The 19,818-nt window shown below is 33.9% G+C and overlaps 7 protein-coding genes across 7 annotated transcripts; 4 read left to right on the top strand and 3 right to left on the bottom strand.

Moving 5' to 3' along the window:
- Positions 1-432: 432 nt before the first annotated feature.
- Positions 433-1,067, top strand: PPL_00108 (2-oxoglutarate and Fe(II)-dependent oxygenase family protein; the record flags this gene model as incomplete). The annotated part of the gene is made up of 2 exons (XM_020571149.1): positions 433-795; positions 924-1,067. 2 exons carry the CDS (start codon positions 433-435, stop codon positions 1,065-1,067), a joined length of 507 nt encoding a protein of 168 aa, XP_020438423.1.
- A 166-nt stretch (positions 1,068-1,233) lies between these two features.
- aatB (aspartate aminotransferase) lies at positions 1,234-2,559 on the bottom strand (the record flags this gene model as incomplete). Its single annotated transcript, XM_020571148.1, has 1 exon — positions 1,234-2,559. The coding sequence occupies one exon, from the start codon at positions 2,557-2,559 to the stop codon at positions 1,234-1,236; it is 1,326 nt and encodes a 441-aa protein (XP_020438422.1).
- A 2,861-nt stretch (positions 2,560-5,420) lies between these two features.
- On the top strand, positions 5,421-5,908 carry PPL_00106 (uncharacterized protein; the record flags this gene model as incomplete). Its single annotated transcript, XM_020571147.1, has 4 exons — positions 5,421-5,444; positions 5,533-5,621; positions 5,706-5,819; positions 5,863-5,908. 4 exons carry the CDS (start codon positions 5,421-5,423, stop codon positions 5,906-5,908), a joined length of 273 nt encoding a protein of 90 aa, XP_020438421.1.
- A 126-nt stretch (positions 5,909-6,034) lies between these two features.
- On the bottom strand, positions 6,035-7,951 carry PPL_00105 (uncharacterized protein; the record flags this gene model as incomplete). Its single annotated transcript, XM_020571146.1, has 3 exons — positions 6,035-7,224; positions 7,309-7,644; positions 7,873-7,951. 3 exons carry the CDS (start codon positions 7,949-7,951, stop codon positions 6,035-6,037), a joined length of 1,605 nt encoding a protein of 534 aa, XP_020438420.1.
- Positions 7,952-8,270: 319 nt separating this feature from the next.
- On the bottom strand, positions 8,271-8,692 carry PPL_00104 (uncharacterized protein; the record flags this gene model as incomplete). The annotated part of the gene is made up of 2 exons (XM_020571145.1): positions 8,271-8,348; positions 8,525-8,692. 2 exons carry the CDS (start codon positions 8,690-8,692, stop codon positions 8,271-8,273), a joined length of 246 nt encoding a protein of 81 aa, XP_020438419.1.
- Positions 8,693-9,352: 660 nt separating this feature from the next.
- Positions 9,353-13,025, top strand: PPL_00103 (uncharacterized protein; the record flags this gene model as incomplete). Its single annotated transcript, XM_020571144.1, has 5 exons — positions 9,353-10,132; positions 10,226-10,376; positions 10,453-10,559; positions 10,715-10,906; positions 13,020-13,025. 5 exons carry the CDS (start codon positions 9,353-9,355, stop codon positions 13,023-13,025), a joined length of 1,236 nt encoding a protein of 411 aa, XP_020438418.1.
- A 76-nt stretch (positions 13,026-13,101) lies between these two features.
- On the top strand, positions 13,102-19,653 carry med26 (uncharacterized protein; the record flags this gene model as incomplete). The annotated part of the gene is made up of 5 exons (XM_020571143.1): positions 13,102-14,307; positions 14,380-16,799; positions 17,022-17,271; positions 17,363-18,991; positions 19,057-19,653. The coding sequence occupies 5 exons, from the start codon at positions 13,102-13,104 to the stop codon at positions 19,651-19,653; spliced, it is 6,102 nt and encodes a 2,033-aa protein (XP_020438417.1).
- Positions 19,654-19,818: the final 165 nt, after the last annotated feature.

Here is a 19,818-nt window from a genome sequence, read left to right as displayed (position 1 = left end):
TTTTTGGTAAAAGTCATATTTGGTTTTCAGTATCTCAAATCCCAAAGACTAGACGAAACAGAGAGATCTGTTGTTATGATTACACTTGTGAAATTCGTTAGTTTGAACAAATCGAAAAGTTAATTGAAGATTTCTATTGTGTAATAATCAAAAATATTCATTATTCGTACTCTCGAAAAGAAATGTATATTTTTGATCATTAACTTTTTAGAATTCCTTCTTTATTTATATATTTTGTCTTTGTCTGGGCAACATGAAAAGATGTAATTTTCGTAATTTTTTCAAGTGGGATCTAAATCTTAATTTTTTCTTGGAATTTCATGTTATAATTAAAACTTAATTGTTAAATAATGGCGTTAATATTAAAACTAAAAGAATATTATTGTTTAAACAGTATCATTATTACATATTATATATATAACAAGATAAATAATGTCAAATATCAAAGATGTTGATGGTTTAAGATTGATTGAAAACTTTATCACCGAGCAAGAAGAGAACTCATTGATAGAGAATATCGATAGGTACGATTGGTCGAGTGAGATTGCAAGACGAACACAACAATATGGCTATCATTATTGTTACAGGTTGAGGGGTGTCGATGAATTGAATGATGAAGGTGCACCTACAACACCTCCAATTCCCGAGTTTCTAAACTTTTTAATTGACAGACTTGCCAAACTCAGCGATCCAGTCATTCCGTTCACCTTTGACCAAGTGATAATCAACGAATACAATAAAAACCAAAAGATTCAACCTCATATCGATTCTGTTACCGACTGGGAGTCGACCGTTGTAAGTCTAAGTATATTATCAGAATGGAAAATGGTATTTATAAAGGTAAAGATATAATATGTGCTCGACTTTGTTTTTTTAGAAAGATTAGTACTAATTTAATCTATTTTATGTATGAATATCCTTAGGATGAAGTTGAAATTGAAACACCATTACCAAGAAGATCATTGTTAGTACTTCAAGATGATGCTAGATATGTTTGGAAGCATGGTATCAAGTCACAGAACAATGGTAGACGTGTTTCTTTAACTTTTAGAAAGTATAAAAGTTAAAGAAAACATCATTATTAGTTTAGTTTAGTTTATAATAAATAAATGTGTAAAGATACTTCTTATTTTGTTTGCATTTAAATATATATTTATATATTGAACATGTTTTATTTTGAAAATTTTTGGTATTTGTATTTGTTGTTTGTTTGTTTTTTTTTGCTGTTTTAATTTATTTTGGGTGAACTTTGACGGCATCGGCGATGGCGTCAGCAAAATATGGTACAGATTTGCTATTCAGACCGGCAATTGAAACTCTACCAGAGGCCAATAAATAGATGTGATATTTCTTTACAATGTATTCGACTTGAGCTGGTGAGAGACCAGTGTAGGTGAACATTCCGATTTGTTTGACGATGTGTGACCAGTCACCCGGTACGTTACGGGCGACCAAAGCGTCGTAGAGCTCCTTACGAACACGCAAGATTCTACCGGACATTTGCTTGAGTTCGTCGATCCAGAGTGCACGCAAAGCTGGGTCACCGAGGACGGTGGCCACAAGACGAGCACCGTGAGTGGGTGGCGATGAGTACATGGCACGAATGTCCATCTTGAGTTGTGAGAGCATCTTTGGGATGGCGGCTTCAGAGTGACTGACAATTGTCAAGGCACCGGCACGCTCACCGTACAAACCGAAATTCTTACTGTAGGATTGTGCGGAGAACATCTCGAATCCACGCTCAAAGAAGAGACGGGCAGAGTAGGCGTCGTTGTCCAAATCACCACTGGCATAACCTTGGTAGGCGCAATCTACGAATGGAATGTGCTTCTTCTCGGCCATGACGTCGGCAATGATTCCCCATTGCTCCTTGGATGGATCGCAACCGGTTGGGTTGTGAGCGCAGAGATGCAAGATGAAAACCGATCCGTTGGGGGCAGCACGCATATCGGCGATCATACCCTCGAAATTGAGACAGTTGTTCTTGTTGTCGTAGTATGTGTATTCAGCGGATGGCACACCGGACTCCTTGCAGATGTTGTGGTGATTGACCCAGGTTGGACGCGAGGCGTACACGGTGGTTCCGGCTGGCAAGTATTTACGAATGAAGATGACACCGAGACGCACGGCACCGGTACCAGAGAGTGTCTGGACGGTGACCATACGCTTCTCTTGTCCGTTCATTGCCTTTCCGTAGAGGAGTTGAGCCGATGCCAAGTTGAACTCTGGAATACCGTCGATTGGCAAGTACTCTTTGGTGGCACCGAGCAAACGCTCCTCGGCGGCACGCACGCACTTCAAGACGTATGGTTTGGCTTGCTCGTCACGGTAGGCACCGACAGAGACATCGACCTTGTTTGGTGATGGATCGGCTTTGTAGGCTTGGCTGACACCGATAATTGGGTCGACCGGTGCCAATGGTACATTGGTAAAGAGCGAAGTAGTGGTATCTACTTGAGCGGCAGTCTTGTTTGGTTCCATATCTAAAGGTACAAATAATGAGTTTTGAATTCTCGATGTTACTTTCTCAATGGAAGTTGATGATGATGATGAAGACATGTCTGGGTTATTTTGTTGTTGCAGATGTTTGTGATTGGTTGGAGAGTGTGGTAGCAAAAATTAAAAAAATTAATTATTTTTAAAAAAAAAATAGAAAAATTGTTTTTCTCAACTAAAAATAAAACAACTGACTAAAAAGTACTATACTTTAATGAATAAACAATGTAGTAGTGTAATATATGGTTGTTGATTTGCAGTGAAACAAGTTGTTGTGTCGTCGGAAAGAAATTGGGAAAAAAGGATGTTACAAAAACTAAAATTTATAATAAAAAAAAAAAACAAAAAAAATTCCAAAACAAAAAAACGTTAAGCTAACCTATTATGCGGGTATCTGAAATATAAACGATTTTTGTTGATGTAATCTAATTAATGAATCACTGAACAAAGTAAAAAAGACAAGATAAAAAAAAAACAATTGTTTACAATTTATTTCGATTAAGATTATTTTTTGTATTAAAAAATAAAACTATCTATGAAATAAACTAAATGCAGATCTTGATAAAAATATAAACTAATTGATGATAAAATTATCTATCTAAATGGATGAAAATGCAGAGTGAAATGAATAAATGGCAACAATTGTGTATGTTGTCTTAATTTTGTTTGTTGTTGTGGTTTTGTTTGTATTTTGTGTGTTTTTAGGGTTAAAACAAAAAAAAAAGATTTTTTTATTTCAAAAACAGAAAATAATTATTATTGTTTCACAAGTAAATATATATGAATGATGATTATATATATTATATATTACTATAAATATTATTAACTTATATTTATTAAATAAATGATAAACTTGAGTTTTAATAAAGGTTCTTTTGTTGTGTGGGTAGGTAGTGGATGTGGAGGTTTCTTTCTAAATTGAATGATGTTTGGTGATAATAATGATGATGATGATATTTTTTTTTTTTTTGTAAATTTACCTTTGATTTAAATTCTATGCTATTATATAATGTTACTGTTAATGTAATGTTTGGTAGTTTATTAAAAAAATGAGATATTAAAAAAATTTCGCAAACTAATACCGATTAAGGATTTTTTGTTTGTTGTTTAATCATTTCAATTCAATTTGGAAATGTATTGTGTTTTTTTAATGAAATTATAAAAAAATCAAAAATTTTTTTTTGAAATTGAATTAAATTTTAATAATTAAAAAAATTTACCCAGTAATTTTACCAATTTTCATATTTTCTGTTTGTTGTTTAATCACAATAAAACACGTGTATCATATGATTCATAATTATTATGTTTATACAGATTTTATTGTTGTTTGAATACATACTTTTATTCTATAATTAATATGTAAATAATATAAATCTTAAATGCTATGACAATGAATGGAAAGACGAAACGAAATTGAAATTGAACAAGTAAAGTTCAATTCAGCAGTAACAGTAGCAGCAATAAAAGTCGAAAGTAATAGTAGTTAAAATATTTACTAATTTTGTTCTAGAATAAAATAATATGTTCGATCATTCTATTATTTACTCCACAGGATATTGATTTGCATCAATGAAAGTTGTTAGATGATGATCTATTTGATCTGCATTTATGTCACATAAAATGAGGATGTTTAACAACACCACAAAATTTTAAAAAAAATCAAAAAGAAAAAACTGATTTTTATGTTTTTTTAAAAAAATTCATAAGAAAAATACATTGAAATGTCGACCATCAAATAAAGCCCTTCGAAAAGAATCATAAAAGTAGGAAAAGGAATGAAGAAAGATATTTTTTAGATCATAAATAGTTTTATAATCTATAAATATTAGGATTTATAATCTATATATTTAGATTATATAAGTATAATCTGTATAAATTAAGCTTAATCCACTTTTTATAATAACAACGAAATATTTATTTGATCTATTTTTATTGTAAAGTACCGTTATTATTACTTAATCTGTTTTGCAATATGTATATCCGAAGACATTGTTGTTTTCTATACTATTGTGACTGTATCATATACCTCAGAAGATAAGATATTTAATTGAAAAAGTATATGCCTAGGTATTGAGTCGTGGAGGGTGTTGAAACCAATATTTTCTATTAAATAATAATATTGTTTTTTTTTTTTTCTTCAAGTAGGACTTGTACTATGATAGATTATAAGTCTTTAAATTTCTTTTAATTTGAAACCATAAAAAAAAGATATTTTTAATTTTTTTTTTTTGATTGGGCTGGTTTTGTAAACCACAATTGGTGTGGGGTAACCATCAAAAAGTTAAATTAATTTTTTAATTAACTTTTTTTTTTTCTATAAAAGTTGAAATTTATGGGGAATTTAATTAATTCAATTCAATTTAAAAATATCAATAAAAAGAACAGTTCTAATGATAATTGTAATGGATTGATCCAAAATCAAGCAAGACACCCCTCCTTTAACAATGAGAAATAAATTAATTAGGAAAAAAACCAAAAAAAAAGTTTATCAGTTTAAAAGTTACAACTTATACGAATTGGATATTATCTAAAGTAAATTATTGTTTGTTTGTTTGGTTCAAGATTCAATTGATATTCATTATTGAAAGTAAAAAAAAATGGTGGTAAAAATGTGGTTGTGGTGGTATGTTGTTGATTTACTAATAATACAAATAAAATAAAACATCAACAACACATTGAATTTGAATAACTCAACTCATTAATGTTAACACCTCCAATCAATTTCCAAAATCATTTTCAATTTATTTAAATTTAATTTAAAATAATATTAATTAATAGTATTAGAATATAAATTCAAAACTCAATCTGTTCTGTTAAACAATTTCACATTCACATTCACATATATTTCATTCAAATAAATATATCCATATATAAATACTATTTTCTTTTTATCAAATTATAAACAATTTTAAACAAATAATAAAATGGCTCCACGTTTTGATGCTTCTGTAAGTCTTTATAAATTAGGAAAGCATTTGAAGTTATTATGTAAATATTAATTAATCCATTGCACTTGGACAATCTAAATAAAAATAGTTGGTTCCACTCTATGTTATCCTTGGTACTGCCGCTGCTTTCACCGTTGGTTTTGGTGTAAGAACAATGTCTACTCATAATGATCTTAGGTAAATAGATTCAATATAAAGTTTAAAGTTGTCAAAAGATATTAATACTTTTATTTTCTTTTTCTTTTTTATTTAAATATTTAGTTTAACAAGAAAGACTCAAATGTTATTTATGAATAATGATGCACCAAAACTTATTGCTCCAAATACCTCTGCTGGTTTCTATCACAAGATTCACAGTGGATCATACCTCAAGGAGTAAATCAATGATTTAGGAACAAATCAGATTTAAAATGTATAGTGTTGTAAATGTGTGTAAGAGTAGAATTAAACTAAATATAATATAAATAAAATAAAACTATTTAATATAATAGTAATATATATTTTTATTTTTTTTTAAAAAAAAAAGATATCTTCTTTTATTTATTTTTTGTTTAATTATATATTGTTATCATTTTTAGAACATTGTTTTTTTAACAGTTTAGTAATGAAAAGAATATGATTGGTAGTATTATATTATCGATTTGTGTAGTGGATGCTTCTAGTATTCCACTTAGGAATGAAGCGATCAGTAGTTTGATTACATCACTGAACAATGTAGCAGATGTTGGTTGTATTGCGATGAGTAGTATTACACCAGCTGTGAATGTAGATATGATACCACCGAGTGTACCTTCAATAGATTTAGAGGTACCGAACCATTTGGTTCTGCCAAACTTGGTTCCGACAAGTGATGCCAAACTGTCACCGACACCGATGGTTAGTAAACCAGAGAGTGCAGACAGAGGATGTAGATGACTTGTATTGATAGCAGTGCTGCTTTCAAAGAAGAAACAAGTGATTGCCGGTATTGAACAGCCTAAAAGTAGGTAGATATGGGTGAGTGTGATCACACCAGAGTCACGAGAATCCAAGAATGAATCCATATAGGTAGATAGTTGAGTGGCGAGTGGTGGTACTCTACCGTATTTCAATAGTTCCACCAACACCAATGCACTAATTGCAATGGCAAAGCTAAGCACCATGAAATGTAGTTGCAATACAATGCCAGGAACAAACATGACAATCGCCAACAAATGAAAGTACTTTCGAATGATAATGTTTGGTATATTCTTATTGTTAGCAATTGCATTAGGATCGAAATAGAATATCGTAAATGATAATAGTACAACCCAATAACCAATTAATAGTATTCTTGAGCCAGAACTTGACAATAGATAGTTTAGCAGCCAGAGGAATATGTTTGATCCATTGTTTAACAATGTAAGTGTTGGCATTAGAATGAAAAAAATGATCGATACTGTTACAACATAGAATGCAATCACCGATTTCGATGTTAAAGATTGTCCGTGATAAGGTTGACGTATCGTTTCAACCAGTGGGGATGTCAGTGTAGTAATCAAGAGAGTTCCCAACGCTAAAATGAATACTGTATTCAAAATAACTTGTTGATCGGTTACTTCAAAGTAATTATTACTGAATTCAAACAATCCATTACTGTTGATCAAGTACCAAAACGATTCAACCAAGAATGCACCTACCAGTTGTGCAACAATCGATGCTTCTCCAACCGTAAAACTACCACTAAACATTGTCAACAAACTTTTTGTACCAACAAACTGTATCAATAGATACAAAAATATATAACAAACTAGTTGATATCCTATATATGAAATTAATTATATAGTTATGTTTAGTATTAAGAATCTTAAATAATATCGAGATTATTAAGTAATATTATTCATACCAAAGAAATGATGATAAACAAATAATTGTAAGAGAGTAATTAGTATTGGATAGACTAATCTTCTACTCTTTAGAATGTTAAAGAAAATTGTAGATGACGATATGAGAGATGCAAAGAGAAGTCGTTCAATAGCTACAACTGTAGAAGTAGAGTTGGCAATTGCCATCGGTAGAGAGTGGTGAATCGATGAATAGAGTAGTGGGAGTAGTACTAGTGCAATTGGTAATCCTAGGTCGACATAGCTGCTACTGTTGCCGAGCAGCTGACGTGAGTGTTTAAGCAGGTCAGTAGAAAGGGTGGAATCGGACTGCTTGCTATATTGTAGCACGGTTGCAACTAGAACTGTGAGGAGTAGTTCGACGTGTAGGAACGATTCAAACAGCGAGGGATAGCGTGCGAGTGACGAACGTCTACCTCTCTGGACGTCGGAGCCGATCGACATCCATACTCTGGCAAACACACACAGACAACACGTGATCAGAATAGTTGATTCCACCCATCCTCTTCTCTTATTTCTATCACTACCAATATTTATCTCATCAATAATATTCTTTTTAAGATTACTACTAGTAGTTGGTTGTTGTTTGTTTGAATTATTTTCTTTATCATTTGAGTTTTTTGATTGTTGTTTAGGTCTTAACATTGTTCTTCTAAATTTAATTAAATTAAAGATAGTGTACACTTCATAATTAGGTATTCTAAAATAAACTCAATCCAGAAATTAATGTCACATAAAAAAATAATCTATTTTAAATTTTTTTCTCCCCGAATGCACATAACAATTAGGTTTCCTAAACTCCTTTAAAATTTTTCAACCAATTTATAAAATAAGATTTATATTCTCTAAGAAATGATTATATATCTTTGTTGTATGAAATACTTTGATTCATTATGTCGTTTTAAAATCATAATTTGAACTATAATTCTTTAGAATAACATCAAATGACAATTGTTATAAACAATTAATAAAAGTGGATGTGACCATGTTCATTGATAAAGTTTGAATTTGATTGGTTTTCATATATTGATTTTAGAATCAACTTTATAATATATAACCAAATAAAGATTTTGTTGTTTAATGATGTTATTATATATTATATATTTGTTTATTATTTAACTATTTATTAATTCTTAGTGGTGTTTTAATCAATCCTCTTTCCAATAGATGTGGCTCGGCAAACCAGTAGAGTCCAAACGATAATGTAGTGGCACCCACCACTGATAGCCACACTCTATTCTCTGGATGTCTGTTTCTGAGTAGTAACGAGTAGATTCCTGCACCACTAATGATAGATCCACTCAGCGCATGACATACTTTACATTCTTCTAAATCTTTTGTTATCGTTGTTGTTGTCGTTGTTGTATTTTCATTTTGCTTATTCATTTTTTATTTTTTTTTAATCTAATTTTAAATTAATATATACGTATATCAATTAGTATCTATTCTATACGTAAATATCAACAATTTTAATATTATAAGTAAATAATTGATGATGATGAGGTTATAATTATGATATACGTAAGCAATTAAATTAAATGAAATTCAAAATAAATTTTTTTTTTTTTTGTTAAATCAAATCGAGTAAAAAAATAATTTAGAGATAAATTAAACAATGAAATTATTTGTTGGTGTGGAAATAGTAAATAAAAACAACACACACACATATATTATTATTGAATTTTTTAATATTTAAATCTAAATTATAATTATTACTTAAAAAAGATATGCAATTGTTATTCATAGAGTAGTAATAGTGGTGTTCTTTTACTAAAAATAATAATAATTATTTAGTAATATTTGCAATGTTAACAAAAAAAAAAACACAACAGGTGTTGTTTGGAAATGAACAAGTTACACATTATCAAAACGACAATAATTAAGATATACAATTGAATTTCATTCTTTTCTTATAACTAAATTATAAAGATATATATCTTTACAAACAAATAATTAATAGAAAATAAAATAAAATAAATAAAAGATAAATGAATAAATAATAATAATATTTAGAATCATTTATTATTTTGTTAATAGTTGATAAAAATGATAATTCACAGATATCCAATATCGATTAGTATTATGATAAAGTTGTTGTTGGTGTTGGTTCTTTTCAGTACGGTATCGGTTCGTGCTGATGCTTCATCTCAAGATGCTATCGCCGATGATGAATTTGTCAGTCGCGCTATCCAATTGCAAAAAGAAAAGGTCAAAATCAATCCGTATTCACACGACATTGTTTCGCCATTCAACGTTGGCAACAGTCAAAAGTCATCGATTGACCACGTCAATCTCTGGGTGTACTTTACAGACAAGAAGAAAACTACAGCCAACTCGACCACCACAATAAATCTGAACCAACAATCGCTGTCGAGAAGAAGCTCACGTTCCGAGCATGCCGTCGGCGCACTGAAGAACATCTACCAGAACAGCAATTCAAAGTCGTCAGCCGACTATGTGATCGATAGTTTCGATGTGCCAATCAACCAGATTTATATAGATAGAGTAGTCGCCGTCGATTCATCGTTGATCAGTGTTAGACATCGCTCCAATTGGTTGAATGCAGTATCTATAACCGTGCGACTTGACAACAATCTCTCGACTCTCGATGAAAAGGAAGCGGAACTCTCAAAGCTGGTTAAACGAATCAAAACGCTACCAAACGTATTGAAAGTAATTGAAGTCAGTCAAATCAAATCAACCTCCTCCGAGCAGAAGCCATTGACTGCCTCAAAGTCACTGATCAATGAAGATCTTGTCAACCTTGTAAACGGAGTTGACTATGCACAATCCTTCAAACAACTATCACAAATCAATATTATTGACGTAAGTAACAATCATTTGTTATTTTGTATTGTTAAATATATTTATTTTATATTAATTCTTAACTTTTAATTAACCAACTAATATATTAAATAGGCACACACAAATGGATATACAGGAAAAGGTGTTACCATTTTAATTTTGGATACAGGATTCTACAAAGATCATGAATCTTTGAAAAACTGTAAGATCGTTGGTGAACATAATTTCATTGATAATACAAGTGAAACACAAGGTCCATTAGGAGGTAAGCATAAAAAAAAAATAATCATTCAATATAAATCTAATCTTAACTTATCATTTTATTATTTTCAAACTTACAGATCCACAAAACTCACATGGAACTTATATTCTATCGAATCTTGCTGCTTATCAACCTGGTAAAATGATTGGTGCTGCCTACAATGCTAACTATCTATTAGCTAAAACTGTAAATCATAAACTATATAGAAACTATCCATCCATATCCATCAAAAATGATTGACTATTATGAAACAACTAATTAGTGAAGAACCTTTTACATGTTTTTGTTATTTTTATTTATTAACAATTTTTTCTTTTATTAATAATTCCAATCTAAAATAGGAAATAGTTTCAAAAGAGATACCTGTTGAAGAGGATTACTTTATTTCGGCATTGGAATGGGGAGAGAGTCAGGGCGTTGATGTGGTAACTGCTTCGCTTGGCTACAATGAATGGTACAAGTATTGGGATTTGACAGGTGACTCTGCCATTTCAAAGGCAGTCGATATTGCAACTGGCAAGGGTGTCGTTGTTGTAATCTCGAGTGGAAACAATGGTGTCTATGGATTGTCACCACCCGCCGATAGCAAGCGTTGCATCACAGTTGGTGCGGTCGACAAGTTTGGACAGGTGGCATCGTTCAGTGCTGTCGGTCCAACGGCAGACGGTCGTGTCAAGCCAGAGGTTGTGGCGAATGGACTGCTCAGTTTCGCCGCTGACTCCAAGTCGCCGTCGTCCTACGCCTATCAGAGCGGAACAAGTCTGTCGGCGCCACTGATTGCCGGTGCCGTCGCACTCATCTTGGAGGCTCATCCCAACTGGACACCGGCCATGGTGAAAGAAGCGATTCTAACATCAACGCAAACAAGCGAGCCAGACAACTACCAAGGCTACGGTCTTATCAACACAATGACCGCCATCCAATATAGCCACGGTGCATGTAGCAACTGCACCGGACCGTGTTTCAACAACACATGCCAATCAAAAACCGTGGAATGTGGATTTGTCTGTCGTCAGAATGGAGGTGTCTGTAATCCTTATAGTTGTAACAATTGTGTCAATCCAAAACTAAAATTAGTTAAAGAAGCAGTTACCATTCCATGCAGTAAGTTATTATCATATTTTATTATTATTAATAATATTCTAATTTTTTTAATTATTATTATCTTTCCGTCAATCCACATCAATTAGAGAGTAATCAAAATGATGATATTCAACTGAATTTAGCTAAAATCAAACGAAGTAATCCTTTACTTATGATGATATGTATAGTCTTATTTATCTTATTCCATTAATAATAATAATAAGTCTGTATAAAACATTTCAATCACAAACAACAAGCCATCCTTCAAACTTTATCAAACTAACCATCCACCAAAACTTCTCTTTTAAATATTAAAATAAAAATAAAATAAAAAATTATTAAAATAAAATAAATAATCCCGTTCTTTCAACTTTTGACGTGTGACCACTCAGAGTCTGATCTTTTTTTCATCAAACAACAAATCAAATCAAATTGATCTACGAGATGCACATCCATTTTTAGACAAAATTTATCCGTTACAAAAATGATATTCATTTAACTTTTTTGGTTAATCAATTTAGATTAATGATATGTTCATTCTATAAATAAACTTAATTATCATTATTCTACAAATAATTAATATGATAATGAGGGGGTTATTTTTTTTAATTTTTAATTTTTTTTAATTTTTTAATTTTTTTTTTTAATTTTTTCTCAATGTGTGTTAAAAAAATTTTATTCCATATAAAAAAAACCAGTGCGCTAGTTTATTGATAGAAAAAAACAAAAAAAAAAAAAAAGAACATAAAAAATTTAAAACAACAAACAACAACAACAGTTAGACAACCAAAATTCAAAATTAATTTAAATTTTTTAATCAATTAAATATCCAATAACCAAGCTTAGTCATATTATCATAAATTATTAGAAAAACACAGGGATATACATTAATGATAATAATAACTTTAACTTACTATTATTGTGTAGGTGCAACTCTCCTCTCTTTAAATTTTTTATTTTTATAATTGTGTTTTTTTTTTTTTTTTCTGAACATCTTTTTTGTTTGGTTGTGTATCATGTTAATATAATTGATTAAATAAAACAAGCAAAACAAACAAAACAACACAAGTTTTTTATTTAATTAAAAAAACAACCTCTTTATCGATTTAAAAATCGATTTAAAATATATCCCCGTATAGTATATCATTAATTTGTATTTTTGTTTGTTTTTTTTCAAACTTACAATAACAATATAATTGAACCAAACCCTCTTTTCACTTGTAGATTTGCTGATAACCTAACCTTCACCACTATAGACTCCACATAGTGGTGAAGTTCGTCATCTTGTCTATACTATTACCTATTTTTAAAAATAACTTTAAAAACACAAAACAGCATAACAAACATCATCTATTTTAAAAACACATCCAAGTTTTAACATTTTTTATTTTATCATCTATATATCTTATCTATCTTTAACTTTATTCATACTCATCTTATTTATATATAATTGTTTTTACATAATTTATTTTAATTTTAAAAAAGTAGACACATAACACAATATTTACTAATCTTTAAATTATATTATATTATTTATATGTATTATTAATATTTTATATGTAGTATTAAATTTAATATATATTTATAGATTGATTGTTGATTGATTGATTGTTGATATTGATATACTATGATGAATAGCAATCAAATGCAACAACCGAATCAAACATCGATTCCCTCTGGTTTGGTGGCTGCAAATGGCAATCCTGCTGTGAATGGAAATACAGAGCAATACAATCAGTATCAACATTATCTACAAATGCAGATGTTACAGCAACAGCAACAGCAGAAACAGATGCAGCAACAGCAAGCTAATCAACTACAGCAACAACAACAACCTCAATCCGCAGACAATCAGATGAATGTTAATGTTGCTCAACAACAAAATAATAATATACAGTTACTTCAGATGTTGCAACAACAACAACAGCAACAGCAGCAAGCTAATCAGCTACAACAACAACAGCAAGTTAATCAACTACAACAGCAACAGCAACAGCAACAGCAACAGCAACAGCAACAGCAACAGCAACAGCAACAGCAACAGCAACAGCAACAGCAACAGCAACAGCAACAGCTACAACAGCAAGCTCAACAGCAGCAACAAGCTCAGCAGCAGCAACAGGCTCAACAACAAGCTCAGCATCAGCAACAACAACAACAGAATCCACAACAAAATTACATGATGACTGGAATTGAATCACAAATTACCAATCAATTCCAGCAGGCACAACAACAAGTTGCATCTCAACAAACAACAACACAACAACAACAAACAAATAATCAACAGCAACAGCAGCAACAACAACAACAACAAGTGGCGGCACAACAACAGGCAGCGGCAGCTCAACAACAACAGCAGCAACATCATCTTATGCTACAACAGCAAAAGCAGCAACAGCAACAATTAATTCAACAACAGATGATGATGGGCAAGATGAATACAAATTCACCTACAAACGTTGGTCTTCCACCACAACAACAGCAACCACTACCAAACCAACCCCCACAAGCCTCACAACAACAGACTTCGCCACAAACTCAAACCTCACAGACTCCACCTATATCATCACCCATTTTGACACAAATGATGAAGAATCCACAACAATACAACGCATATCTGGCTGCAGCTGCCAATCAACAGCAAGCACAACAACAGCAAGCGCAACAACAACAACTATCCGCACAACAACAGCCACAACAGGTACCACAACAACAGCAACAACCGACACCACAACAAATTCAACAAATGCAACAAGCTCAACAGCAACAACAACAAGCTCAACAACAACAAAAGGGTGCACCAATCACAGTTTTACAATTAACAAAAGAACAAATAATGGATTTATATCAAGTAAGTTTATTTATTACTACCAACCACAACCATTTGTTAACTTTTTTTTTTTTTCAATTACATCTATAATAGAGTTTAGATAATCATCAAAGAACAGTGGCGGATATCACCGATAAAAAGTATCAACAGTTATTATTTGTATTAAAGGGTCAAAAGTCAGTACATCAATACACATCTGAACAAAATGAAATTGTAAACAGAGTCTCCAAGCAACATGCAAATTTAGTTAAAGCCTATCAGGCAAACGTAAAGTCACCAACTCTTGCCTCGCAACCATCGAATCAAATGCCATTGGCATCAGCAGCATCACCTCAAATTCAACAAACACATATGCAAACACCTCCACAATCACAATTAGTTCAACAACAAGTACAACAACAACCACAACAAGTAGCACAACAACAGCCACAGCCATATCCACAACAACAACAATCAACTAGCGGTACTTCCACAGCATTGCCACAGACTTCCGGTGTAAATAACAATATATTCCAGCAACAAGTACAACAACAACAAATTCCAACACAACAGCAACCTCAACAACCACAACAATTAATGAATCCTCAACAACAGCTCTTGCAGCAGCAACGACAACAACAACAGCAGCAACAGCAACAGCAACAACAACAACAGATGAGAGCAAAACAAGATCCATCTACAATATTAATTACACCAGAGCAAATGGAGTTGTTAAAACTACAGGTAAAGGCATACAGATGTATATCAACTTCGATAGGTCAGTTTCAAAAGGGTATGCCTCCTGATCCGTTCCCGCAGGATCTAGCAAATTCTTTGAATCTACCAAAAAAGACAATTCCATCTCAGACACCTCAGAGGACAATGCAATCTCCCATTGTTAGCGCTCCCATTCAAACGGCTGGTGCACCCAATGCTAATGTTACTCAGATTGGCCAACAACTACAACAACAGCAACAACCCACTCAGGTAATGAAACCACAGCAGCTAGCACCACAAGTTATAGGTCAGCAGCAGCAACCACAGCAGCAGCAGCAACAACAATTGCCTCAACAAGTTGTAGGTCAATTATCTGGTATACCGACAACTGGAATGGCTGGTGCTGCCACACCAACAATGACCTCACCAATTTCCACTGGCACGCAGATCGTTGCCAACGGTACCATTAACGCCAATTCAGCAGGACCGGCGTCTATACCAATGATCTATTCACCACCACCTCCATCTATCAACTCCATACCAATCCCGGCTTTTTTACAGGTTAGCTTCAATCCTCCACAAGTCCAGCAGGCATCAACTGCTTCCTCTGCTGGCGCAGTGGTCCAAGTCACACAACCACCTCCACAATATGTACTGTCTTCCATTGACACATTGAAACCTCTACCACTAGAGTATCAATTTCTCAAAGAAAACGAAGAAGTCTACATAAAGTCGAGAATGACTCAAAGAATTGAAGAGCTAAAAGATCTGTTGCAACAGCCGATGGTCGATGACAACCAAAGAATGCAACTGACCATAGAGTTGAAGCAGCTCAATATGTTGGATCTACAAAAGAAGATGAGAATGGAGTTGTTAGAGCTATCGTTGGAGAATAGTGTGTCCAGCTCCGGAGGTAGACTGGGTGCCGGTTCGTCGGCTCATCCCAGTGGCAAGATGAAGCGATCTTCCACGTCGCGATCCGAAGTCATCAAGTCGAAGCAAGAAGAGTCGGACAATCGTTTCAAAGAGTTTCTCGCAGGAATTCTCCAGCATGGCCGTGACTTTAAGGAGTTCCACGTCAACAAGATGGTCAAGGTCAAGAAGATAGCCAAGCGTGTCACAAACTACTTTGTCATGGTTGAGAAGCGTGAGCAACAGCAGCGTGAGCGTGAAGAGCGTGAACGTCTGCGTGCTCTCAAGACCGACGATGAAAGTAAATATCTCAAGCTGCTAGAGACCACAAAGAATCAGCGTCTTCGTGAGTTGTTTGACCAGACCAATGAGTTCTTGGACAAGATCTCGCATTTGATTCAAAAGGAAAAGATGAATACCGAAGTCGAGCCAGACAGCACCGAGCCACTCTCGCCAAAGCCTGGCGCTGCGCCACCAACAACTACCACGCTAGTAAGTAAAGCACACTCTTACTACTCCAAAGCACATTCCATTCAAGAGGAGATTCCAGAGCAGCCGACTCTTCTCGAGGGTGGACAGTTGAAGCCATACCAGATGCAAGGTCTCCAATGGATGGTGTCACTCTACAACAACAAGTTGAATGGTATCCTAGCCGACGAGATGGGTCTTGGTAAGACTATTCAAACCATTGCACTGGTAACCTATCTCATTGAGAAGAAGCAAAACAAAGGACCATATCTAGTGATTGTTCCACTGTCAACTCTTGCCAATTGGGGACAGGAGTTTAGCAAGTGGGCACCAAAAGTTCAAAAGATTCTCTACACTGGAAACAAAGAAACACGTAAAGCGATTATCGATCAACATGTATCGTCGTTGAAATTCAATGTTCTCATTACCACCTACGAGTATATCATCAAGGACAAGAATCATCTTGCCAAGATCAAGTGGGCCTATATGATTGTCGATGAAGGTCATCGTATGAAGAACTACAGTTCCAAGCTCTCTGTGACACTAGGCAGTTTCTACCAGAGTCGTTACCGTCTGTTGCTAACTGGTACACCGCTACAGAACTCGTTGCCAGAGCTTTGGGCACTTCTCAACTTTTTGCTTCCAAATATTTTCGACAGTGTCGAAGACTTTGAGCAGTGGTTCAACGCACCGTTTGCCGCCACCGGTGAGAAACTAGAGATGAACGAAGAAGAACAGCTTCTCATCATTCAGCGTTTACACAAAGTCTTGCGTCCATTCTTGTTGCGTCGTCTAAAGACCGAGGTGGAAACTCAACTACCGGATAAAGTTGAAAAGATCATGAAATGTCCAATGTCTGCATTCCAATCTAAAATGTATAATTTAATTAGAACTAAAGGTGTTTCAAAGGTATTGTTATTATTATTATTTTATAAAAAGATTGAGAATCAAATAGAAACATTTATTAATATATATTTTTAACTTTTATTCATGTATGTAGTTTACTGCTGGTTCAGGTGAAGATGGTAATCCAAAGTTGGCCAAAGGATTAAAGAATACATTGGTACAATTAAGAAAGATTTGTAATCATCCTTATCTATTTTACGATGATGAGTATGCAATCGATGACTATATGATAAGATGTGCTGGTAAATTCGATTTACTCGACAAGATCCTACCGAAACTCAAGGCATCCGGTCACAGAGTATTGATTTTCAGTCAAATGACCCATTTGATAGATATTCTCGAACAGTTCTTCTACTACAAGGGTTACAAGTATCTACGTCTCGATGGTTCAACCAAATCCGATGAGAGAGGTCCATTGTTGAATCTGTTCAACGCAGAGAACAGCGAGTACTTTATCTTTGTACTCTCTACAAGAGCTGGTGGTCTCGGTCTCAACTTGCAAACAGCCGACACTGTAATCATCTTTGACAGCGATTGGAATCCACAGATGGATCTTCAGGCTCAAGACAGAGCACATCGTATCGGTCAGAAGCAGACTGTCAAGGTGCTACGTCTGGTCACTGCCAACTCTGTCGAGGAGAGAATCATTGCTCGTGCCAATTTCAAGAAGGAGTTGGATCGTAAGATTATTCAAGCCGGTCAGTTCAACAACAAGTCGAATCGTTCGGAGCGTCGACAGATGCTAGAGTATCTGATGACTCAGGACGAGACTGCAGAGATGGAGCGACAGGGTGTTCCAAACGACCAACAGATCAATCAGATGATTTCGAGAACTCCAGAGGAATTGGAACTATTTGAAAAGATGGATCGTGAACGTGAGATAGTCGATATTCAGAAATGGAAGGATGCCAACAAGAAAGGTGAATTCCACCGTTTGTGTACAGAGGAAGAGTTACCGGATTGGATCACCAAGGAAGTGGAGATTACTGATGATCTTGGATTTGTGCTGGGTGCAACACGTACCAAGGGTAGAGACTACGATGCTGAGAAACAGTTGATCAAGATGATGGAGAATGGTGAACTGAAACGTCGTAGAATCCAGACTACCTTTATCAATCCGGATTTCTATGAGGATGATATCGATATCTCTGATTCCGATGACGATGAAGACGACGAGGAATATCAACAACAGGCACCGCCACCTAAAGCAACTCCTGCCAAGCGCAAAGACTATAGCTCCGATGAAGAGAAGAGTGCCAAGACACCAAAGAAGAAGGCTAGAACCTCTGTCGCCGCATCAAAGAGACAGTCGACAAGTGGAAAGCAATCTTCATCTTCTTCGCCATCCACTCCAACACCGCCTACTCCAGCCGTCAAGAAACACACTGGCAGAGGAAGACCAGCAGGTACCATGAAGAAGAAGCCGACCTCAGAGACCGAACTCAAATTCCTTGACATTTTCGATAGAGTTCGTTTAGACACTGACGAAGAAGGTAGAAAGAGATGTGATATCTTCCTAAAGTTGCCAAGCAAGAGAGACTATCCAGATTACTACAATATCATCAAGGAACCAATGGATATGAAGACAATCAAAGAGAGAATCGTTGGAAACAAATATGCTACTCCAGCCGAGTTTGCAGCAAATGTAAACACTATGTTTTATAACGCTCAAATCTACAATTGTTCTGGTTCTGAAGTATTCGAAGATGCTGTTTATCTACAGGTAAAATATCAAAATCAAAAATAACAATCATTTTTATTAATACTAATACTTTCTTTTTATTTTAGAATTTCTTTACAAAGATATTTAATGAGCATTTCCCCAACTTTGAATTGCCACCACCACATCCACCACTATCACCAACACAAGGAATTCAAGTTCCATCAACCGACCTAAAGGAGATCGTTCCAATTTCAGAATTGTTAAATTCCAACAGTCCAAACAATAGTGACACTGAGAAGGATCCAAAGCCAACTATTCAACAAAGTGTAAATAACAATAATAGCAGTAGCAATAATAATAATAATAATAATAATAATAATAATAATAATAATAACAATAGCGCTGCATTTAATAACTTTTATAATAACAATAATAATAATAATAATAATAACAACAATCACAACAAAAACAATGTATTCACTTTCAACAGTAACAATAATAGCAATAGCAATAGCAATAATAACCATGGTAGCTATAGTAATAATAATAATAGTAACAAAAAGTTTGATCCTATGTCACTATCAAGTATGGTTAGTGACCAATCACCACTTTCATCCCCCATCACCAACAATCAGAAATCAAAGAACAATGGTAGAAGTTCTTCATCAAACTCTAAATATTCGGATTCAGAACCAGAGTCAAGTTATGACGATGACTATTAGAATAAATATTTGTTTGTTTTTAAAATTGCAAATTATAAATATACAATTTATTATCTAGTGAAATTGAAAGATGACTAGTCAACTAACCAAAAGAGTTATCATGCATTGTTACATCTGATTTATGGTTGTATGGGCTTGTGTATACTTCTATTGAGTGTATTCAGC

Source organism: Heterostelium album (assembly GCF_000004825.1).
Source record: "Heterostelium album PN500 unplaced genomic scaffold PPL_scaffold1, whole genome shotgun sequence".
NCBI classification, from domain to species: Eukaryota; Evosea; class Eumycetozoa; order Acytosteliales; family Acytosteliaceae; genus Heterostelium; species Heterostelium album.
The sequence above is the reverse complement of the archived record's forward strand: the minus strand, read 5'-3'. Positions and strand labels throughout refer to the sequence as shown.